This window comes from Apostichopus japonicus, chromosome 6 (genome assembly GCF_037975245.1).
Source record: "Apostichopus japonicus isolate 1M-3 chromosome 6, ASM3797524v1, whole genome shotgun sequence".
Lineage (NCBI taxonomy): Eukaryota > Metazoa > Echinodermata > Holothuroidea > Aspidochirotida > Stichopodidae > Apostichopus > Apostichopus japonicus.
Genome location: NC_092566.1, coordinates 5,897,871 through 5,923,571, shown reverse-complemented (window position 1 = coordinate 5,923,571; position 25,701 = coordinate 5,897,871). Strand labels below are relative to the sequence as shown.

Here is a 25,701-nt window from a genome sequence, read left to right as displayed (position 1 = left end):
AAAGCTTTTGATGTGATTTTATCGTTGACTCATCTTGAAAATTTACCAATGTACAATTTAGAAGAAAGAAAGAAAAATAAATCAGCCATTCATATTTTACAGTTGATCTAACCTCTCTGTATTTTGAAAAAGAAAGGGCCTAATCCATAATCTCACTTGCCTTCACTCAATGTTCTCCTTTTTAAATATATCCCAATAGGGAACTATAAAACCAGGCAGATGAGTCAAACGGATGAAAGATGACAAGAGAAAATCATTCTTAAATACTGCTCAAATCTTTTGAAAAATCCAATCATAAAACTCTTGTAAAATCCATGATTTTACAGCATGTTTGGACTTAGCAGTAAATGGGTCCCTAATCCTTATTCTGAAGGGAGTAACAAAACCATGAAAAGAGAAAAGAAGTGAGGGTTTGAAGGTTAGACAAAGGTTAGCAAGTATTCAGACATAATGACCAGACAAATGTATCCTCGATAGAAACCTGAGTATATATACATCGATGAGACTTGACAAATGAGATGACCATAGGGGAGCTCTATCATTTCCAGACAATTGTTCCTCTCAGGAAGGGAAAAGCAACCCTGGGGATAAATGAACCTCTTTTACAACAAAAGTTTTAAGCATACGTATTACAACTACTCCTTGTCTCTTAAACAACGATGCCTTTTATGCAAGTTTTCTGTTCCTGAGAGACAGAACTAAAAATCAATGCATCAACTTTGGAAACAGATAAGATTTGTCTCACAAAATGTATCCCCTAAGATTGTCAAGAAAACGGCCGTCTCCTTCAGAGGCTCTCAGGGTCTCGAATATTCATAAATCAGCCGAGTGAATTTTCTTTCTCTATAGTAACAGCAGAGTTTACGGTTTTGCTGTCATTGATAAAACACGGGCGTAAATGTCAAAGGCTCCCTGTGACGAGCAGAGCGGCTATAAATAGCAAATAAAGCTGGGATGTGCTGCAATTATTATAAATCACATATTCCATTTACAAATTATTTCTACTCGCTGTTTGTAGAAATGTAAAAATCTGGCACTGAAGTTACAAAGTTTAGCTGGTGTGACAACAGATTTGCTGAGAGATGACTCGACAAACTGTAACACAAAATTAAGAGATCCCTTAAAGCAACACAGTATCAGTGAACAGGGTAGATTGATTTCATCATTACATATTGCATAGATACAGCTTACATGCTCACAATAGAAATACTAGCATAACTCATATTCCAAACTAAGTTATAGTGTTACACAAATATATTAAAGTGGTAGTGCATGCTGACATTTCATCACAATGCACATGTGTAAGCTAGAAAGTTCAATAGTGGTCACAGGCAATGTGATTTTTTTTGTCATTTTATTGTCTGTTTCCCCAGATATTTAAACTTATTGACTGGTAAGGAATTATGAACTTACTTCTGATCATTTGGAATTTGTAAGAACCATTTTATAAACTATAAGTAGTCTACTTGAGAAATGTAGAAAATACAAATGAATTAAAGCATTACTCGGCGACATGCAAAACATAACAATCATGTCATTCTCTCACTTGCCCATAGCTGAATAGTCACTGCGGTAGACTTTGGCAAACTGAAGAAGCTACCAGATCCTCCCCCTTCCCACATCCACCTCCAACGCCCCCTCCAATGGGTAACAGGGTTTCAAGGAAATCTTGCAGTATCTGCAGATTTAATGGTCGTCAGATCGTCCAAAATCATGTCGGACAACCTAAAACCGGTTGTCCGACGGGCGAATAGCTTATTGCCGTAAGTGTTCTTATAGACTAGGCCTGCATAGCCTAACATTACGGTACTCACCTACAAGGCTAAATCAATACATGCATTTACGTACCGCTCTCGCACAAGGCGCTCCATTTTGAAAATTCAAATGCTTTCATTTGGGCAACCAAAAAATCCTTCTGACAACCAAATATGAAGGCAAGGTTAACCTAAAAATTTTCTTAAAAATGAGCCCTGATCCATGACCAAAACAGGTCTACAGTAACAGGTATATGAGGCTTCCTCTAGAGAATGCAAATTAGCTCACAACAAGCATCTCCTGCTAGGAGGTATAATAGGTAGCTATTAAAGGGTTAAAGCAACCTCCATTTTAAATGGGTTACAGAGTTAGGCAACATCCTTTTCTATGATAAGATATTCAGAAGTAACAGGTTAACAAGGTATACCTCTCTCCTACCCCTCAATATCTGGAGGAAATAGGAATAATTACGGCAACTAATTTCCAAACCTTGGACACTAGTTACATATAACAAAAGCCCTCATCAATTATTCAGGATATTTTCACTATCTTTCAAAAATACTTCTTGATCAAAGCTCTCTGTGATCAGTCTAGGATGTTGAAAATTTATTAATCACTGATAAACTTCTCTGTTTTGTATAATCAATAGTGTGAGTAAACATTTTCGTTTCTCTACAGTTGTTTGTCCTACCATTGTAAACCATAGTTTGTTAAAGTGTGTAACAGTCTAACCTATAAAATGCACATTCCCAATAAGGCGGAACATCCAAACATAAAATCATCTTGTTTCAATATATTAGAACTGCACCAGACATGTTTAACAATCTGTTCGGTCTCAAGACTGTAAAACTATTCGCAAATTACAGTTTGTATTTAAGTCCTGCTGCGGAATACCGCTACATTTCAGGCTACATGTGTTTTACAACTGCTATATAAAATTTATACAAACATCTTCAATTTTTTATTGTAGAATTCACACAATTCACAGGGCAAACCAAATCCTGAAACCAGCCATTGTACCTTAAAATGAAATGCAAATGGATCTGACACTTTTATAGTCCTTCCGTGGGTAGGATCAACATCATATGTTGTGCTACACCTGACTAGTAAAAGCAAACTGGCATAACAATTGAAATTATTCCCACACCCCCCCCCTCTTCCCCTCCTTTGTTTATTTTATGGTCACAGGCCACTTTGTAGAAGCACTTCGCAGAAGTTTAAATGCTTAGTCTAAAAGTTACTTCTTTGTCATCAGTTTTAAGCTTTCCATTCAGTTCAAACTCTCGCCACGTTCACTGACCCTTTGTGAATGTTTCGGCACAGGGAGACAGAGTACCCTTGAATAGAAACAATCACACAATGCTCTAGTTATGTTTTCACTTCTGCGTTATTCAATATGGTTAACTTTCGCAACAATCGACACACGCAACACTTTTGTTTGATTTTGAAAACAAGTGCGAGGGAAGGATTGAAAGCGATTACATCCGACTAATTAGCTGTGTTATTAACAAATGTATTCATTACAACAGTCCCCAACATAGCCTGACTGTAGAAGAAGGAAGAGAGTGACTGTAATCTTAGCGGATTTTCACCTTGTTCAAGGGTAAATGATTAAGAGGAATTGACTCAAGGGTTTCTCTTGTAAAACAAAGCAAAAAACAAAAGAAAAAAATGAAAACTGAAAGGAGAAAGGAGAAAATCAAAAAACCTGGAGGGAGCTAAAGATAAAACATCCCAAAATATAAAATACTTCCTTTTGCTGCAAAGATGAGAGCTCGCAAAAGCTTCTTGACCGGCCTTGACGTTGTTGGAACGTTGCCTTTAGGAAATGAAAATCTTGGTACAGGCATTGGCTGTAGGCTGCTGTGTACAAGGAAAACTTACCTGCAGATTCACACGAAAATTTATCTTGATGAGCAGAACACACTGCCAAGAGTCGGTATCCCAAGTCCAGGTCAAAGCCCCTCTGAGCGGCAACTTTGCTGACAACCTAAATCGTGGAAAAATGAGAGAAACGGAAAAATGTACGGTAATTGATATCATATTTTTCATACACATTTCATTTTTCATACACAATTTTTTTCTTATAACATAGTTTGATGAGTGCTTGTACCTACTATGGCTTAGGTAGAATTATGCAGATTTGTCATGAAACAATACTAAAACACCAGAAGCCAATAGTAGCATCTCTCTACCTCCCTCACTTTATGGGGAAGTAAGCAATAACATTGACTGACTGCTGGCTGTGCTTTCTAAATGCAGTATGTAAACATATAACATTGTCCTACTAGTGTTCCACTAGTCTCAACTAATTCTCAACTATACTTCGCTCTGTCCACCGGCCATAGAGCACACTGCGCAAAGATAGACGCCAATCAACCAAATAAGCATACATATTTATATATATTTGTATATAGCACTTTGCATAAACGTATATCTCAAAGCACTTTACATGGGACTATAGTAAAATCTTAATACATACAAATAATAAGATACATGCATACAGAGTACAAGGAATAAAGTAGTCAAAAGCCAAATCAGAAAATATATCAATCAATCAATAAGCCAAAAAATCCATCTATAAATTAATGAAACTTATGTAATCTCCATGTCAGCCTCACTTCACTCAAACTCACACATTAACTATTAATACTTTGCTTTTCAATCGACCAAAAACAGATTAAACAATTTGAAGGGACCATGGATTATTGTTTCTTAGTAAAATGCATGATGATGACCAAAATAGATTGGTAAACATTTTTATCCATATCGGTAGTGGAACTCAAACCCCATCAGGGTCAAACTTAACAGAGACTAGATGTGGTAGAAACCAGATTATTTTGCATATCAATAACTTTTCACATTTTGAAATCAGTTAACTTGAAAATGAAACAAAAGTGAGAAAAGCAACTGGTTTAACCTTCTTAACTACCAGTTTCTTGCCAATAATATAATACCATAACCAATATTTTAATTAATACAAATTCTGACCATCCATGGCTATATTAGGAACTAGAAGAGGTTTTGTCCTCTTTTAGAGTACCTTAAATTTATCACAAGAGATGAGGACAGTATAGAACACATTTTTCCCTTGTAGAGAATTGTGCACTGAAAAAAGATGAACTTGCGTGTCGTCGCCAAGGAAATCTAACTGTGTATCGCTTTGATATCATAAAACCATACCGAATGTAAAAGATAAACAGAGGAAATCATTATCATAACTTCCCCCCCCACTTCCCAGAGTTAAAGGGACCATGTCATGTTAAGTGTACGGGAATTAAGAAAGACTGTGTTATTAATTATTAATGAATACAAAAATAATGTATTTCAAGGGAATAATTAACATTTCTAAAACTAGAGTTAAATTAGTATCAAGGTCTTTCAAGTAGTAAAGTTATTCCAAATTTGAGTGCCATACATCATCAAAGTTTACAATGAGTAGATTTCTTGGTTCTGGTTCCACTCCAGTATGAACGCAGTCCCTTTAAAGCAGGCGCGTAGCCAAGGGGGGGCGAAGGGGGCAGCCGCCCCCCTTGAGCATATTTTTTTTTTTTAATTTAATGTTTTTATGATATCGCTAGTATTTTCAAAAGAGAAAATGCTAAGATGCAACTTAAAAGGCCTGGGAAGTGCCATTTCCAGCGATCTGGGAGGCATTTTCAGCCAAAATTTTCTTGAACGCGGTGCTACGCTTAGATAGTTTGCAATGCCGAATCTACAGTTTCGCCCCTCCCTTGGCAAATTCCTGGCTACGCGTCTGCTTTAAAGCTTATCCTGAATTTCTCTATTCTGTTCTTTTTTCCTATAAATTGACTACTAATTTTCCTGCAAATACCATTTAATAAGGCTCAGTATTGTCAATTTAAATTGACTAACCACCAGAAGATTAAAAATAAAACTTTCAGTTAGATGGCATCAGTAGGAAATTGAATCGTTGAGATTCGTATCTTCATGTATGTTTAGGTTTAGAGAATTATGACAACTGGTTATGAGATTCATCACAGATGTAACAAATGAATGAATGATGAAGCATGAAGCTGATATCAGCCAAGGACCAACCTGTAGGATTGAGTAATAGTTATTGAAGTTAGGAGAAGAAACTTGATATAAAGTAATAAAAAAATTGTGGAATTGGTGACTGTTCTTGCCCTCGATTTAACATGGTTAACATCGGCAACATTCTTCATGCCATTTAGCATGTCAGTGAATCATAACCGTATTATACTATATTTCCTAACTTAAACCCATGTAGTAAAGGGAGAGATAAAAATGTCAGCAACAAAGTAATCACGTATTGTGGGAAGTAACAGGAGTAAAATTTAACTTCAACTTGATCCCCCTCTTAAAACCTTATGCCCCAAAGCTTCAAAAGTTTTCAGAAAATTTCCTTGTATGGCCAATTAGGAGCAGATATCAATCTAGAGGTTTATATAACAATCAACCATTCTCTTAAATGAGTAGGTAAGGATATATTACACATGACTTCAGTCACCAGAAAACTTTGGCGATGAACTTTGCCCTCCTCTCCACCCTTCCTTTAATACTCCTCAGTGTCATTTCTCCCTCTGGTAGCCCCCTCTGTTTGCTCGACTAAAACACAAAAGGAAGTACCGTGCATGTATCAGTTCAGCTTACTGCCCTTTTCCGTACCCTTTTGTCAATCACTTAGCCTGGGGAAATAAAAGATCCCATTTCTGTACAGTTTAATATCCCAGATATTCAAAATAGCTCATTTCCCTTTGTAATTGTGCAGCCAAACAAAACATGCGACCAAATCAACTAGATTCTGTTCACTTTTCCTCACTCTCTTTCATTTCAGGAAGTGATAACGTGGATTTATCAATCTAAGTGCATGCAGGCCAGAGTTTACTGTCTATGAGGGGAAAACAGCTTGCAAAATAAGAGTATGAGGCAGGCATTTACAATTGGAAAAGATTCTGGGAAGGGGGAGGAAGTGATATTCTCTCCTGATAACAAATGAAAGTATCATAGGACAGATCTGGAAAAGGGGGAGGAGGGGAGGGGGGCAGGGCATACTTTTCACTTGACTGACAAGAACAGCAACACACAATGCAAAGTAAATAACTCCCTTTCTTATTATTCATTCATCTATGGTATTGCTTTTATTTATTTATTTTTCATTTTATCTTTTAATATATTTATTTGTAACTCATAGCTTGTTTTATGAATATTTATACATTTTATTTACATATTTTTTTATTTATATAGTACTGAATTTAATTCATACATACTTGCAAGTAGTGTACTACCATTAATGGTAATTATTCATTCATGACATTCCCTATGGTATTAATCATACAAATAAGTTAGTCCATTCCAGTTATTTTTTTTTTGGTTTCTTTCTACCTATAATCACATTACATAATCACAACTACGGTAGCAGTCTCTCCAAAGTATCATCAGTATTACACCAAATACACTTACAGAAATTAATTCAGACTGAGACAATTGCCCAAGACCCCCACCACCACCACCAACCTCCCCACAACCCCCCCCCCAACCACCACCACACCATTCTCCCTACTTTCTTTAAAGCAGTGTATCTACAGACAATAATTCTGAGATTTGGTTGGTTCAGTAGATTTGGTAAGAGGTACTACAGGTAGGTATGACATCAGACTTTTGAACGGTTACATCTCTATGTTCCAACGTCTCTATGTTCCAATGTCTCTATGTTCCAACCTCTCTATGTTCCGACGTCTCTATGTTCCAACAATTTGTTTGGACTCATAATTTTCTTTGACCAACATTTTTTCGGTCCAACATTTTTTGGGACTCAAATTTTTTTGGACCAAATTTTTTTTGGACCCAAATTTTTCGACACCAAATTTGTTGGGCACCAACATGTTTACGGACCAAATGTCTTCAGACCATAATTTTTTTTTTGACCAACATTTTTTGGGACCAAAAACTTAAGAACCCCCAAAAAATTTGGTCCGAAAAATTGGGGGTCCAAAACAATTACGTCCCCCAAAAAAATTTGGTCAGAAAAAATGGGGGTCCGTAAAAATTGTTTCCCAACAAAAAATTGGGTCCAAAAAGAATTTGGGTCCAAAAAAATTGAGTCCCCCCAAAAAATTGGGGTCACAAAACTAGTTTTCTTGGTACAAAGAAATTTTGGGAAATTTTGGGGTTAAAAAAATTGCTCTGAATTTTGTTAGAACATAGAGACGTCGTAACATAGAGACGTCGGAACATAGAGACGTCGGAACATAGAGACTTCGGAACATAGAGACGTCGGAACATAGAGACGTCGGAACAGGGATGTCACCTAATGAACAAGCTACACACAACTGTAGTATGTATGTTCTACTGTGTTAAATAAACCCCAGAATGTTTCACACACACATGTCATTTCTTTGTGTTTAACATATACACATCAAGGTGTTTTACAGTACTGTTAACAGTTTTGGAGGATTGTTGTGTTGTTGTGTTATTAAGTGTCAAATGTCATTTTATCTCAACCTGTAAAGCCGATGCTTTGGTGAAGTGCAATTTTATATTTGTCTGGTTATCTATCATTAATATTAATAACATCTTTGACTGTTCTTTTTGTATGATAGTAAATCCCTCACTTAAGAACTCTCTGCGATGATCAACCCACTGACCACCTTTAAATTCATATAAGTATCATCGAGGTAAATGAATCTGGAGAAACTATCACACAGTAAATACGCGCGTACGCGCGTACCATGTATGGAGGGTCATGTGATGTGTTCCAGGGTGGTACTAATATACTACTCTCCCTATTACGCATGATGATTTCACCCATCTAGTACGTAAATGTGTTTGCGTGCTTAGAGCAGCAGACGACACCCGTTACCTAGCAATAACCGTGCCTGTAGCCTAACGTGATAGCTATATTCCCGTCGAGCAGCATTAGGCTCTGTTCCATGGAGAATTCCGTGGTTGCACTGAACTAAACATTTCCCCACATTTCCCATTTCTACATTCACTTATAGCAAGTAGTAATAACGTTAGGCCATATGATACAAAGCTTGCCCCTGGAGCTGTATTAATAAGTAAGATCTATTATGTAGAAGGCCTGCCTTCATTCAAGAGAATAAGGTTGAACGTTAGCATATTAGCACTATTTCGTAGACCTGAAGTACCAGTACCTTCTTACGCCGTTAGTTCCCATGTCCGATCCGTATTGGTGCAAATCTTTCACAAAGTCACTAACACTGTTCTCAAACTGCTACAGAGAAATATCAGTATAGTACCACCCTGGAACACATCACATGACCCACCATACATGGTACGCGCGCACCCAATTGACATGAATCCTCCAGATTCATTTACCTCAATGATAAGTATGATGAAAGGCTGTAGTTAACATTTATTGCTACCATAAGTTGGCATTTTCAAAACCTCACCAAATCTCAAATTGTAACTTTTTTTATCGAGCTAAAGATATGACACATTGCTTCTACTAAGAAGTATTACTTGAGAATATTGAATTTATTCCGATACTAGCTAATTGAGTTTCATACATTTGTATTCATTTCATCTTTACAAGTCTTTAGCATGAATTCAAATATCATAAACAATTTCCACCAAGTGCCAAATCAATGCTAGAGGAATATTCCAACAGCCTGGTATTAAAGTCAATCCTTTCAAAAAGAAAAACATGTTTACTTTAACCCACCCATTTAGTATCAAGTACAACAAAGTGAAAAACTAATAGCCTTTTGAACAATTCCAACCAACCCAAAAAGGAAATTTTAACACCTACTCTCAGACAAAATCATACTATTTGTGGGATTCTTTTCATCTTTCTGAAAACTTTGAAGCAATGAACCAATTGATCAGGACAGATTGTTGCAAGACAGTAACACAAAATTTCTTTAGCAGAGAAGAGGTTATTGTCCGAGGGTGTTAGAAAATTTTGGTTACAGTATAAAAATTGCAATGAAAGGATAGTCACAGTTAATACTAAGTACCCAGAATATTTTTAAATTGTTTACTTTCAATTAAGGTTCTAGATCCAAGGACTGTTGTTACTATTTGCTAAAAATCTTTTGATAGAATTTAAAAACAAACACTAGTGAAGTCAGCACAGACTGGGTTTGCTGAGACTTCAGAATACTGTACTTAGTTACCAAGCTGAAAGTTTCAACAAATCTTGACAAGGATCGCAGACTTCAATAATCACTCTATTTCTCATTTCTAAACACAAACACACTCATTAGTCATAAGAGTCACAAAGATACAGAGATTAAAGCTGTCATTAGTCATATTAGACACAAAGATACAGGGATCAAAGATGTCATCAGTGATAAGAGTCACAAACATACAGGGATCAAAGATGTCATTAGTCATAAGAGACACAAAGATACAGGGATCAAATATGTCATCAGTCATAAGAGTAGAGATGATACAGGGATCAAAGATGCCATCACTCATAAGAGTCAAGAAGATACAGGGATCAAAGATGCCATTAGTCATAAGAGTCACAACATACAGGGAGCAAAGATGTCATCAGTCATAAGAATCACAAAGATACAGGGATCAAAGATGACATCACTCATACGAGTCACAAAGATACAGGGATCAAAGATGTCATCAGTCATAAGAGTCAAGAAGATACAGGGATCAAAGATATCATCAGTTATACGAGTCACAAACATACAGGGATCAAAGATGCCATTAGTCATAAGAGTCACAAAGATACAGGGATCAAAGATGTAATTACTCATAAGAGTCACAAAGATACAGGGATCAAAGATGTCATTAGTCATAAGAGTCACAAGCATACAGGGATCAAAGATATCATCAGTCATAAGAGTCAAGAAGATACAGGGATCAAAGATGACATTAGTCATAAGAGTCACAAAGATACAGGGATCAAAGAAATGCCATCAGTCATAAGAGACATAATGATACAGGGATCAAAGATGACATTAGTCATAAGAGTCACAAAGATACAGGTATCAAAGAAATGCCATTAGTCATAAGAGTCAAGAAGATACAGGGATCAAAGATGTCATCAGTCATAAGAGTCACAAAGATACAGGGATCAAAGATGCCATTAGTCATAAGAGTCACAAAGATACAGGGATCAAAGATGTCATTAGTCATAAGAGTCACAAGCATACAGGGATCAAAGATATCATCAGTCATAAGAGTCAAGAAGATACAGGGATCAAAGATGACATTAGTCATAAGAGTCACAAAGATACAGGGATCAAAGAAATGCCATCAGTCATAAGAGACATAATGATACAGGGATCAAAGATGACATTAGTCATAAGAGTCACAAAGATACAGGGATCAAAGAAATGCCATTAGTCATAAGAGTCACAAAGATACAGGGATCAAAGATGTCATTAGTCAAAAGAGTCACAAGATACAGGGATCAAAGATATCATGTCATAAGAGTCAAGAAGATACAGGGATCAAAGATGACATCACTCATAAGAGTCACAAAGATACAGGGATCAAAGATGTCATCAGTCATAAGAGACATAAAGATACAGGGATCAAAGATGACATTAGTCATAAGAGTCACAAAGATACAGGGATCAAAGAAATGCCATTAGTCATAAGAGTCAAGAAGATACAGGGATCAAAGATGTCATCACTCATAAGAGTCAAAAACCTACAGTGATCAAAGATGTCATCATTCATAAGAATTACAACGATCAAATACAACAAAGTGAAAACTAAGTGACTTTTGAACTTTTGAGTAAAATGGCAGACAATCTTCTTTATTTTTGGGGAGTTCTCTTTATCATCTCTTCCCTGATTCCGCCTCTGCATATTCCTTGCCTCCCCATTCGTTTGGCTAATCAAGGTCATCAGTTTATTCATTCTGGTCTAGGAGGGCCTCCTCCCAAATCAAGGTGTGGGCCTCTTGATATTTTCATCTCTCGTTGACCTGGAGATTGTGAGTTATCAACATCTCCTTTTTCACCTCTCAAAATTAGAATATGTCATCTATAGGTTTGCAGGAGGGAGTTCAACAACACTTAATGCTTTCTCAAACTGTCTCTGGATTTTTTCTGGCTTACAACACAAATTATTGCTCTACAAATCTACATCAAATCATGTAATCGGATTTGTGGTGCTGGATTCTCCTCAAGCCAAAAACCGCTGTGGGGAATTATAATGTAGTCAACCATACTCTGAAAAAAGTTACCTCAAATTCACACCCACTGGATCATGGCTTCAATTATTGCTCCTAAACCAAGATTTTATGCAGATTATTCCATTATATTTGTGATTTGATCTTGTATTAATCTCAGATAGCCCACAGATGTAACTTCATATGAACTTTGGACCCTTGTGAGTTGTTATTAAGTGTTTTCGAAAATAGCGAGACAGATCAGAAACAACAACATTGACCATAAAAATTGTGTAATACTGCAGGGAAAGGGTTTTACTTTGTAAAACTACATATCCATTCAACTGTATTATTTCTAAAGAAAAATTGTGAAAAATATAGATCTTTGTTGCAACAAAAATGAAAATGTTCAAACAAGTTTATTACATGCAATGTCCTAACTAAATTTCTAGACACTCGATAGCAATGAACTAAGCAATTTTTATCTTTGAGACCTGAACTATCACCGGCATCCTGTGAGTGAAAGAAGAGAGGCACAATCACTAAGTGGAATAATCTAATACCACACCTTCATACCTTTATCATAAAAATATTGTTGATTAAAAACTGGAAAGAAAGATAACCTTAACGGGATATTCCAGTCGCTGAAGTTGATTTCTTTAATACAAACGCTGGCAACTTTCTGCATCTTTACAACAAAACTACATCTTCATCGCAGTTTGTTTGGCAAAAATACAAATTTTTCATATCTGCTGATATTCTATGAATACATCTCTGGCAACATCAGAGTAATTGATGTCATCACAGAAAATTCTGCTGAAACTGTTTTCGTTTTCCTTAATAAAATTATTCATTCTTTAAATATTCAGGATTTAGCCAGCCAAACTAGGTTTTATTCAATCAACCATATCTTGAGTTAGGGACAAGATATTGAGTTGGGAATTTCAACTAAATTGGTGGAAATTTTTTTCTTTTCCATGTAACTGTCAACTTGTCTGCCACAAGAATGTCACTTTAAGAATTAACTAATTATGACCAGAGATGTCTGGCTTCTTGTAATTTTTTTTAAATTTAATATGAAAATGCTTCTACATTTGATGACAATCCTTCTAAACTTGGTATGGATGCTGAAGAGGAAGCCTTTTTGCTCTCGCAGTACATATAAAGACCTATTAATCAGATTATAGCTAATCATGCATGCACAGAGCACTAATAGTCTTCCATATTTAAGCCAAAGTGTGAACATGAAAGTAGATTTATGACAGCTTGGCATGTTTCTATAATTTCTTCAAAAGATATGTTGTTATTAAATGAATGAATGAAATATCTGGAAAGATGATAACCATGACCTCCTCCTCTTGGCAGAGGTCTTCACTTTAAAAGTTTTATTTTAATTCGGGCAAAACGTTTTTCTAGCTTCGTATTCACGAGTAGATACCTTAAGAATGAGAACTAGTAGTACACTGTGAACATTCTGTTTGATGCTAACATTTAGTTTTAGTTCTAGGCGGACTTAACAAATGACCTGTGTGCTTGTAACTTCACCGTCACTTCAACCGTTGATTTCTTCAACGCAATTAATGGGAGAAAACAAGTTTGGGATATCTGGTGAAATTCAGTTTGCAGAGAGTTAGATGATAGTTGAGGGCAGTATGTAAATTTGCAGTGAGTAAAGAATTAAGTGTTAATTAAAATGCTTTAAATTTATAGAAACTGTTGACTACATCCTAGCAGATAACTAGATCTTTGTGCACATGCCAGAGCAAAGTCTTCACAGGGGAGTCTGGTAAGCCTAGTATTGTGCGATTCCACAAATTGTTAAAATATAACTGCTGTAAGATTGCCTTATTTTGAGAAACTGTAGAAATAGTAGCCGGCAATAGGTCACAGTCAAAATGAAAATAGAACTTTCACAGTAACTTGCTAACCGACAGGTTTCAGTTACCAAGAATATGCAAATCAAAAATGATCTTGCTTGGTCACATGACTAGACACTCCAGAGCAACACACACACAAAAGTTAATATTCTCAATTGAGCATGCACAGTATTAAAAGCGGCAAACAATTTGCGGCAACAGCGTGGATCCTTCCTTAAAGATCGCAACAACTAACATATCGCTGTTAACAATAAGAATCCTGAAAAAGTATTCAGGATGTCCACTTATGGGACAACCAAGTCTTTCTTTTTAGTTGTCTGTACAAAAAGTGTGCTTTTCCCAAATAGTGAGGCAAAATAACAAGGAACAACCCACCCTACAGGAGAGGTGTGTACTTTTTTTTTCTTTTAAAAACAGCTTTGGGCAAGTAAAACTCCCCTTCGGGTGGACCATTGGCCTACCACTATTTTTGTAATAACTTCAGGATCTCCAATGTTAAGAAGGGCAATACCAATTTATCATTTTACCTAAGTGAGTGTATTTAGTTACAGCACAATCTGAATGTGCAGTATTACTAGTCGTGGCTGGACGACCTGCAAAGCTGATTTTTGGTTGTCCGAAGAGAAATTTGGTCAGATCCAGATGATTCGACATCTCTTATCTGGTTTTACTTCTGAAGGACCAGCAGTAGTAGAGATGGTACATGGTAAACCATGTTGGATTTTGTTAACTGACAGGATTAATAATAATATCAAATGACAAACTCCTGACCGACCGGCTTGCAATTAGAGAGAAAGAATACCAGGAATGTTAAAACCAGCAAGGCTTGATAACTACACCAGAGTGAGATTGCGGGCAGGTGAGGAAGCTGGGGTCAAACAGATAAATCTAACTTAGGTATCCTTGAAGGTAGTAGATACTGGAATGGGTTCAAGGATAATTACACTATTAAATTTGATATTAAAAAAAATAGAAGAAGGGTGGAACAATTTTGAAATGGAAACTCTCACCTTCTCATCTACATAATCTGTGACTGTTTTACAAACAATCTCTTACTTGCAATGACTGTTAATACATCAAGGAGAATTTGCAAATTATGTCAAGTAACAGCACCAGAACGACACTTGTCCTGCCATGTATACAGTACTGTACATGTATGTTAGGTTGTCTACACTGTATGTGTATGGCAAACTATCTAAGCTATCCTCTCATGATGAGAATGGTCTCTTTAAATTTTCAATCTGTAAATCAAAGTACACTTTAAAATGGAGACTTTACATTAATTACCGATTAAGGTGTTGCTGCCACAGCCCAATTCTGTGACCTTTCTTTGCAGTGACAAACAGTTTTAGAACTAGATTGGTTGACCGCAGTATTAATCATTGCAAAATGTGGGTGATGAAATTCCCTGTCACAGCATCTTTTAAAGAACGGTTTGGTGCTTCACCAATAGTGAACAGCCTCCACATATGCGCACCTAATCTTTCATGCTTTCTTGAGAAAATCAAATATTGCAATAATTTTAACAATTGTACCACCTTTCATTTCCTGTCTTTTTTTTTTTTAATTTTTCGTTTTTTTGACATAGCAATTAATAATTCATGTGAAAGTTAAAGTAATGTTTGATTTAGTTTCAGTCATTATAATTCATTTATGATATTAACAATATTCTAAATTTACTTTCAATCAGTCGAAAGACAGAAGCAAAAAGTAACTAATTCACAATATCTCTGTCTTGCCACGTTTTAACATCCTTTCATTCCTCGGTAATCATTCCCATAATTAGCATAATCACAGAGAGTTGAATATATCTATGTCCTTGAAATTAATGCACAGTCTTTCTGAATTAAGTTACAAGTATATTAAATGCTTGCTAATCCTCTAGTGCTGTCGCAAAAAGCTACATTCAGTCTCAGTCCCCGCCTCCTGCCTCTCCCTTCTAACCCCCCCCCTCTATTCCATCCCTTTCCCCACCCTTCTGTGCTACCATGAAAAATCAAGTCTCAGAAATATTAAAAGGGAATGTTTCTTTTTGATTTGTCATGTCTACAAGGTTTGAAGACTTTTACCTCTGTTGGCCAGTAACGACCTACATGACAGTTACGTTATTTGTACTTACTACGGTGCATATATTGTTATGAAGTTGAAACACCAAGTTCTTGTTGAGTTATAGTATTTACAAGGTTTTTCAGACTGGGACCTCTGGTGACCACAAATGTCTTTTGACCTCATCAAAGGTGGGCGCACATGATAAGTATGACGTTCATCCAAGTTTTACTTCCAAATTTATCTTGTTTACTATGTTTTTCCAATATAGTGTTTACATGCTTTCAAGACTTGACCTCTGGTGACCTCAAATGACCGTTGACCTCCACAGAAAAAAACACTAACTTATGCTTGATCACAAACCAAATATGCAGTTATAGAGGTTATCAGGCCAATGCATCACACACACACACTCCCATCCAACTAACACACATATCCTCCATGACCATCCCATAGATTAATTTTGCCTGGAACATAAAAAAGGTTCTTTTCACTTCATGTGAACAATAGAGCTCCATTGGATGACCTTCAAGACCATTTGACCTTGACCTAGTTACAATGCACTGTAAAAATGTTAATCTGTAATAAACATAATCAGTAACTTATGCAAGAACCACCATATTGAAACAAATACTTGTGATACTTTTGCAGAAAGGAAGTTTAAAAGCCACATTAGAGAGTGGTCATTTTGCAGTGCAATTTTTGTCTCACCAACATTTGGAAGATTTCCTAAAATCCAAATCTGGTTTCATTCCTACTTAGCAATCACATATTCAAAATGTGATTCTCCTATTAATGAAGACCTCCATCTTGTAATGTCTCATGGGTTTAGATATATTCTACCTAAAACTCGCAACTTCAACACTGGGAGTAAGAAAGACAAATGATACATCTGTCAGGGATTGTCCACTACCTCACAATTGATGGTGTGAATGACTTCAATCTGCAGACCTGCCTGTAAACTACTAGTTTGATCCTCTAGAGACATTTTAAACATGATATGCTTCATGAGAGAGAGCATGCCTTTAAGCGATACTTTAATAATGATTTACCGTAAGACAATTAAAGATGCTCTCCTCGTATAGCTTATGGAAGACCCTGGTGTCTGCACACCAGTCCAAGAGTTCGGCTGCTGCTGACTGGAAGGTGGTGTGATCAGAAAGTAGCTGAAAAATATGAAGAAAAGGCTTTATTATAACCTAATATGAATCATAATGTATAAATGATTATCCTAAGTCTGTTGGATCATCTCTTTTACATGGGATGAGCAAAAAGAGAAAGTAATAAAGAATAAAAGAGTGAGGTTACTGTCTTATTGAAAACCACATGGATGGCATATATGTGGTTCACAATAATGAAAAACACCAATTTAAAACAATCACAAATCAGTGATTAGTGATTCCTTTGCCATTCAACAGTAAACACTCTAGGCATGATTCTTAAGTGATGACCATTATTGACTTCAAGTGATCAGCTAGATTCTGCGCTACTTGAGACCTACATAACAACTATCAAGTTCATTCATATCTCACTTTTATGAGATTGTGTGTTGTTATGTTAAGAGAGACTTTATTGTGTATATGTTATGTTTGTCTTGAGTTACGCATTTATTATGCTAACAATGTTTTCAGACCCTTCTGGCGATCTCCAAATGACCTTTGACCTTCACAGAAAGTAACAGGGTTCTATATAGTTGATCCAAACACTAAATATATATAGTTCATCCAAGTTTTTAGAACGCAAATGCCACAGTTTTATGATACAGACGGGCATTAAATATTTTTTAGGGTTAATAACAAGCAATCCCATTACATCAAATAATGAGACAAAATCTCGAGTAGTTAAATAAATATAACTCCACAATATTCATGCCAGTGAATCTATTTTCCATTATTTAACACAAACCGTTTTTAATAGTGCATTACTTTCCAGTACAAACAGATGAACTTTTGTGAGTTTTCTTCTAGTTATACCATGTGTCAACTGGTACCGTATATATATTATTGACAGGTTTCAGCAGGGATCCAGGTAGCAGTGCTGTGGTTTCACAGTAGCACACTTCAACCCTCATATCCAAATTACTTAACATGCCCAGTCATTACGGTTGATTGCAGAATATCACTGTGCCTCTGTGAGAATGCGAAGCTTCATGCAAATTGAGGGCAGTCTTTGAAACAATTAGGAGAAGCGTTTAAAGAAATTTGAGGGACTCTTTATAGAAAACGAATGGTAGTCTTTAAAGCACCTACATACGTTCTCACAACAATAACAGTTGACTGAGACAAATTTTTCCTGATGAATTAGACAAAAAGTAAAATTTATAAAGCTAGTTTCATAATAACGACCAATCATGTCCAGATTACATGAATAAATTATTAGTTATTTCCTTTATATGAACAGCTACACAATACACTGCCAAGATGTGATGAATATGCACATTCACTCTAGCAATGTCTCAATACATAAGATGAGTTTGGTAGCATTGATAAAGCAATTTCTCAAATTCACAATAAACCATTTATAATGTACCAAGTTAGTTTTGTAAGTCATGCCTCTTCTTTTTTATCTGTTTAACTTAGTCTCCCATGCAAACATAACGCATCAAAACAGATTTTGAAACTTTAACGAACCCATCAGATTTTCATGTTTTTAGTTTAAGTTGATGGCTAACTTGACAAGCCATGAAATGGGGAGGGGGAGGGAGAGGGGGAAGGGAGGGGGAGGGGGAGGGGGACAGACATGATTTTCAACTATTCAAACAAGTTTCCAAGAAAACTTTAGTCTTATGATGGTAGGGATGACTTAAAAGGCTATGTGTGACTCCCTGTCTCCTATTAAAGAATCAAGGATTTCAAATCCAAACTAAGATGAAACAAATAGCTGTATAACCTTTTCTTGACAGAGTAAAGACAGCTACTGTAACAGCAGATAGCATACATACATGTACAAATGATCAAGACCTTTTTTGGGGCATTATACATGAGACTCACTATCTTGATCATGTCAACATGCCAATGATTTATATTGATAAAAGTCAAGTGGACACTGTTCACTGAGAGGCTGCCAGATAGATGTCAGAATTGCACCAGCAGTCTTTAACCGGAACGCTGACATTTATATTTTTTTTTCAGGTCTATTCAACATTTAGAGAGTGTGAAATCCTCACAGGAAATTTTGTATGGGATTGTAAACCCATAATATTCAGAGCCCAAAATAATCATCACCACTGGCCAAACTCAAGCATTAATGTTAACATATATATATCGGCAAAAAGAAAAGTGAAAGGCAGGTAGTGAATATGACTGATTGAATTTATAACAACAGAGGTGTACTTTCTCTTTCCATTCTATTACATTTATTGCATCTGAAGTGAGTGTTGAATAAATAATGCAAAATTAACATCGTTGATATGCAAACGATGTCCATAGATAACAGTTTCTATTGTCTTACATTTTATTACTTCCTTATATTAAAACTAACAGCATGTTCACAAACCAACAGACTTATTCTCTCCCCACCCCCCCCCCCCTCACTCCTTTGTTACCAGTAGTCCCATGGCAACACATGTTGCAATGCAGGTTAACACACTACAGTAGAATTTACCTTCAAAGAAATTTTGAACAATAAAACTTGCTTTCAATTGAATCAAGACTATCATAATTCAAAGCTCTCCTTTTAACTTATGAAGTTAAAACTGAGCTCGCCCCACGTTATATCACCGAATTTTCTCACTCCAATGCAGTGGACCACCTCTGTAACCCTTCCCTCTTCCTCCCATATACACCTGCAGTTTGCCCCTGGTCCTCAAACTAGGACTAAGCTATTGCGATCATGCATTTTCTGTTGCTGCACCTGCCCTTTGGAATGAACTCCAGATCTGTGTACGTGACTCCCCGCACTTGAAATTTTCAAAAGACAGCTTAAAATGCTTCCTTTTTTCTTTGTAGTGTTTGTTTCCTGTGTTTCTATTATCCTTTGTTAAGCATTTAGAAACTTTTGTATTAGAGGCTATATAAATGTTATTTATTATTGTCATCATCATCAATAGCATTGACTTTAAAAGAATCACTGAATATTCAAACCATACTTAGAATAAATCCACCTTCTTACTTCCTTCTCAAATTGCTTTCATTTTTAATGGGGACTTTTGAAGAGACTTGAGTATAAAAACAAGTTAAAAGTGTCACTGGGCAATTTTTACCAAGGAAAACAAAGAATTCAATTTTTGCCATATCTAGATGCCAACGTATGACCTATTGAACCTATTATACTACCTCCCAGTTAAGTCAATATTTGTGCAGTGAGTTTTTGTCTAGCTCTGAAAACATTAAAGACATGTTCAATCATCTGTAGCAATGCTATTATAATAGAGATCATACAGGAACGCACACTGTGAAGAGTTGGAAATGAAACAATAGGACATTACAGTAAGTTTAAGAGATTTTCAGTATCAGACGAAACAGTTCATGAACTTTGAATTAAAGACTAGTGAAAGCGAAATGGTTGTAGCAACATACAGTAGATCTCTCTGCTGTGAGGATTATCTAGTGAAATATTACTGACTGTACATATAGTATGTATATAGTAATGCAACATAGAACTCTCTGCTATGAGGGGTATCTAGTTAAATAATACTAACTGTACATGTATATAGTATATATAGTATTATAGGAATGTAAACTTACTGTACACTTCAAACTTCAAAATGTGCAAAGGGCAATATTCCAAACTTTATATTTTATTTTAATTTCAGTGGTTTTGTAGCAATAAACACAGCATCAAATATATTGCACTCTTAAACCAACTCACAATCTGATTCTAACTAACCACTATTTTCTTTTATTTATTTTATTTATTTTCTCTCTTTTTTTTCTTTTTTTTTTCCTTTCTTTTTTCGTGATCGCTGGGACAACTGTTGGATCGTTTGATATTAAAGACAAAATAAGTCTTGCTTGTCCACAGAATTCTGATGTTAGTGAGACATGGACACCGAGAGGCTTCTTTACAGAATCAAGACATTAAATTATGATGACAGAAATTAACCAAAGGCTTTTACTTTGTTTGTATGTTAGAAAGTAATATGCTTCTTCTTCTGACTGTTGCTATGCAACTGAATGTATCTATTCAGGGAGGAGGAGGAGGAGGACACCAGCCAAGTGCTGCACTCTGCTGTTATGGTTTGTAATTCCTTCTTCATCCAGTGGAATGCCTATTAATTACCATTCACACGCAACAATGAGATACCGTAAATATCACGCTGATTACAAACGAGAACGAGCCCTTGCTCTGTCACTTCGCGTGCCTCACTCAAATATGTCTGGTAACTTGAAACGCTAAGCCTCTGAAATGCAATGATTCGGGGGAGTGGGAATATTCCAGCGCCAATTATGTGCAATAAAACCTCTCTGGTTCCAGAACTGAACATAATCATGGTGAGCAGAGCTGCATCAAGCGAGAATATAATTGGAGTGTATTAAACACCTCTAACTATGCAGCGGGGCTATTCAATGAGACAGTCTTATTGTTATCATTAGCCTTTTTGACATCTATGATGGAGTTAACATTCAAGAAGAACAGATTCATCTTGAGGAAGCTTCCAATAGCTAAGGGTATAAGGGATGACACAGGTCATAGTCATAACACTTCTAGAGATAACATGGGATTGAGGTAGCTTCCAATAGCTAAGGGTATGAGGGATGACACAGGTCATAGTAATAACACCTCTAGAGATAACATGGGATTGAGGAAGCTTCCAATAGCTAAGGGTTTGGGGGATGACACAGGTCATAGTAATAACACTTCTAGAGATAACATGGGATTGAGGTAGCTTCCAATAGCTAAGGGTATGAGGGATGACACGGGTCATAGTAATAACACTTCTCGAGATAACATGGGATTGAGGAAGCTTCCAATAGCTAAGGGTATGAGGGATGACACGGGTCATAGTCATAACACCTCTAGAGATAACATGGGATTGAGGTAGCTTACAATAGCTAAGGGTATGAGGGATGACACAGGTCATGGTAATAACACCTCTAGAGATAACATGGGATTGAGGTAGCTTCCAATAGCTAAGGGTATGAGGGATGACACGGGTCATAGTAATAACACTTCTCGAGATAACATGGGATTGAGGAAGCTTCCAATAGCTAAGGGTATGAGGGATGACACAGGTCATAGTCATAACACCTCTAGAGATAACATGGGACTGAGGTAGCTTACAATAGCTAAGGGTATGAGGGATGACACAGGTCATGGTAATAACACCTCTAGAGATAACATGGGATTGAGGTAGCTTACAATAGCTAAGGGTATGAGGGATGACACAGGTCATGGTAATAACACTTCTAGAGATAACAGATTGAGGAAGCTTACAATAGCTAAGGGTATGAGGGATGACACAGGTCATAGTAATAACACCTCTAGAGATAACATGGGATTGAGGTAGCTTACAATAGCTAGGTGTATGAGTGATGACACAGGTCATGGTAATAACACCTCTAGAGATAACATGGGATTGAGGTAGCTTACAATAGCTAAGGGTATGAGGGATGACACAGGTCATGGTAATAACACCTCTAGAGATAACATGGGATTGAGGTAGCTTACAATAGCTAAGGGTATGAGGGATGACACAGGTCATGGTAATAACACCTCTAGAGATAACATGGGATTGAGGAAGCTTACAATAGCTAAGGGTATGAGGGATGACACAGGTCATGGTAATAACACCTCTAGAGATAACATGGGATTGAGGTAGCTTACAATAGCTAAGGGTATGAGGGATGACACAGGTCATGGTAATAACACCTCTAGAGATAACATGGGATTGAGGTAGCTTACAATAGCTAAGGGTATGAGGGATGACACAGGTCATGGTAATAACACCTCTAGAGATAACATGGGATTGAGGAAGCTTCCAATAGCTAAGGGTATGAGGGATGACACAGGTCATGGTAATAACACCTCTAGAGATAACATGGGATTGAGGAAGCTTCCAATAGCTAAGGGTATGAGGGATGACACAGGTCATAGTCATAACACCTCTAGAGATAACATGGGATTGAGGTAGCTTACAATAGCTAAGGGTATGAGGGATGACACAGGTCATGGTAATAACACCTCTAGAGATAACATGGGATTGAGGTAGCTTACAATAGCTAAGGGTATGAGGGATGACACAGGTCATGGTAATAACACTTCTAGAGATAACAGATTGAGGAAGCTTACAATAGCTAAGGGTATGAGGGATGACACAGGTCATAGTAATAACACCTCTAGAGATAACATGGGATTGAGGTAGCTTACAATAGCTAAGGGTATGAGGGATGACACAGGTCATCTATGTAGCACTTGTAGAGGTAATATGGGATTCAGGCAGCTTGTAATAACTAGGGGTATAGGATATGACACAGGTCATAGTAATAACACTTCTAGAGATGTGTCTTTGAGCCAGCTTCCAATAGGGAAGGGGATGACACAGGGTCATAGTCTAAATAATTCTAGATATAATATATGATTCAGGAGACAATTTGGAGACAATATGGCATTCTTGGTAGACATGACACAGGAGGTATGACAACAACTGGATGAAGAAACAAGACAGGGACTGTTTGGAACACAGGATGGGAGACAATAGATGGGAGACAATATAGAAGACAGGACGAGAAAGGACAGGAGATGGGACAGGACATAGGATTGAAGAAAGGACAAACATTCAGATGAGAGACAAGAATGGAAACAGGGAAAGACAGATGAGGGGATGGGGAAAATGGAAGGAGATATGGGATAAGAGATGGGACAGGACAAATTGTGAGAAAGGACAGGAGGACGGAGACTGGATGACAGAGAGGACAGGAGATGAGACAAGAAATACCATGTCAGGACATAGAATAACAAACTAACATGGAAACAGGATGAGAGACAGGACAAAGACAGGGCAATACAACTGATGGTTTGATTTCAAATAAACATTAAATTCCCTTTCTATGGTAAAACTGGTACAATATGGAGGTCAGATGGGGCAGGTCAACAGCTTGTCTGTAAAAGTGCCAACATAAGAATGATTGCTTCAAAGACCTCATTACAATTTTTACTGACTTAGGGTTCATTCTGGCTCTTAGAAACACCATTATGCACTACATAGTACATGAATTTACACCTACAGTAGATATATTTTATGTTCCCTTTGACTATGTTTGTCCAATGCAAAATGTATTAAATGAATCAACTGGCTAAAATGACAGTATGAGAGACAAAGCAAAAAAAAACAGTATGGTAGATGGCAGTATTCCAGTATGAAAACAGTTGAGCTATGTGGCATGATAAGCGATCAAAAGGTACTGACAGAGATTATGTTGATTTCAAAGACAATGCAGTATTTAATGACCATTAGTATAAATCATCCGGAAATTTGAGCCAAAGGATAAATGGGTCAATATTGCAACTTTTACTTGTCATGAAGTATCATAGTTTGGGAGAGTATATGTAAAGAATTGGTCACTAAACATCATAATTGATGTCAATCCATCTGTTTAAGAAGCTATTCTTTCTAAGAAAGTTCTGATCTAACCAGCAATCAAATTAACTGAAAAATGAAATACTAAACTTAATTCTTATTATTGAGATGAGGATCAATTCAAAATAATGCTTCATCAAAGGAAGGTCAATCATGTACTTTAAACACTGAGTTATTGGGTTATGTGTAGCTGTCAGCAATTAATCAGAACTATATAACACTGTGTGACAACATTTTGGGTGGTATTATAATGTAATCAAAGAAACTGAATTTGTAATACTTAAGTTAATACTTATTATTGAGATGAGGATCAATTAAACATTATGCTTCATCAAAGGAAGGTCAATCATGTACTTTAAACACTGAGTTATTAGGTTATGTGTAGCTGTGAGCAATTAATCAGAACTAGATAACACTGTGTGACAACATTTTGGGTGGTATTAGAATGTATGTTACCTTGGTACCACATACTGACAGTTTGCCAATGTTTTGCATAGTACACACAGTTAAACTGCAGCAGATGGAAGTCTGGATGGAACCATAACTTGTATGAGAATAATCCTTCAGCTACAGTTAGATAGTTCTGAATGATTCAAGCGTGAATTAAAAACTGACCTCTTTAAGAATGCATTTTATTTAGACATTTCTTGTATGAACTTTTTGTACTGTATGTACTTAATATTATTATTTTTTTTTGTACAGCGCCTCTGAATGCACTTTTTCTTTGAAGATATTGTGCGCTTTATAAGTTAATAAACATAAACATACACGGTGTGCAATTTATCAATGATCAACAATTAGCTTTCAATATATACCTTTTGAATATTTCGCAACTTATCACATGACTGCTGAACCTCTGTGCTTGCAGCAGAACCTGCTCCAGATGTCATCCTGTCTTCCGTCGTCTCTGACTAAACATTAAAATAAGAAAGAAAGTAAAATAATCAACATTTCCTGTATCATTACTTAGAATTTATCCTAATATATCATATAGCTAAGTACACATTCTATGGCAAAATGAGATATCATTATAAAGTTCATTCAAAGGTACAGAATCTATCTAGATGACTTTCAATGTGGTTTGCTTGTTCTTTGACAGAAATTAAACAATAGTATAGTAAACAAATGAAAATTTTGAACAGTTCTACCTCATAAAACCTTACATCATAGTTCACTATTGAGTGTCCTTTTATGTCTTCTAGTTTGTGTAATTCATTATTCTTTAAACTATATATTCAAATTTTTTTAATAAATTCATATTCATGAAAACAATTGTTAACCAAAGGAAAGCCTGTAAATATTGATAATTAAATGGATTTCACAATCTGATCTCTGTTGACCTCAAATGACTTTTGACCTCCACAGAATACAACAGGGTTCTTGAACTCAATAGAGTGGATCCAGAGACCTTGTATAAA

At 36.3% G+C, this 25,701-nt stretch overlaps 1 protein-coding gene and 1 long non-coding RNA gene across 6 annotated transcripts in view; one reads left to right on the top strand and one right to left on the bottom strand.

Annotated features, from left to right (window-relative positions):
• Window positions 1-25,701, bottom strand: part of LOC139968796 (zinc finger MIZ domain-containing protein 1-like) — a 168,479-nt gene that overhangs the window by 98,958 nt on the left and 43,820 nt on the right. For all 5 annotated transcript variants that reach the window (XM_071973194.1, XM_071973195.1, XM_071973193.1 and 2 more), the window contains 3 exons: window positions 25,099-25,194; window positions 16,818-16,931; window positions 3,640-3,745 (listed from right to left, as the gene is read on the bottom strand). In XM_071973194.1, coding sequence (XP_071829295.1) covers window positions 3,640-3,745; window positions 16,818-16,931; window positions 25,099-25,173 — 295 coding nt within the window. In that variant the 5' untranslated portion in view covers window positions 25,174-25,194. The remainder of the gene's footprint in view (window positions 1-3,639; window positions 3,746-16,817; window positions 16,932-25,098; window positions 25,195-25,701) is intronic.
• LOC139969254 (uncharacterized) lies at window positions 19,459-22,649 on the top strand. The gene is made up of 3 exons (XR_011793687.1): window positions 19,459-20,192; window positions 20,702-21,822; window positions 21,979-22,649. It is a non-coding gene; the product is annotated as an uncharacterized lncRNA (long non-coding RNA).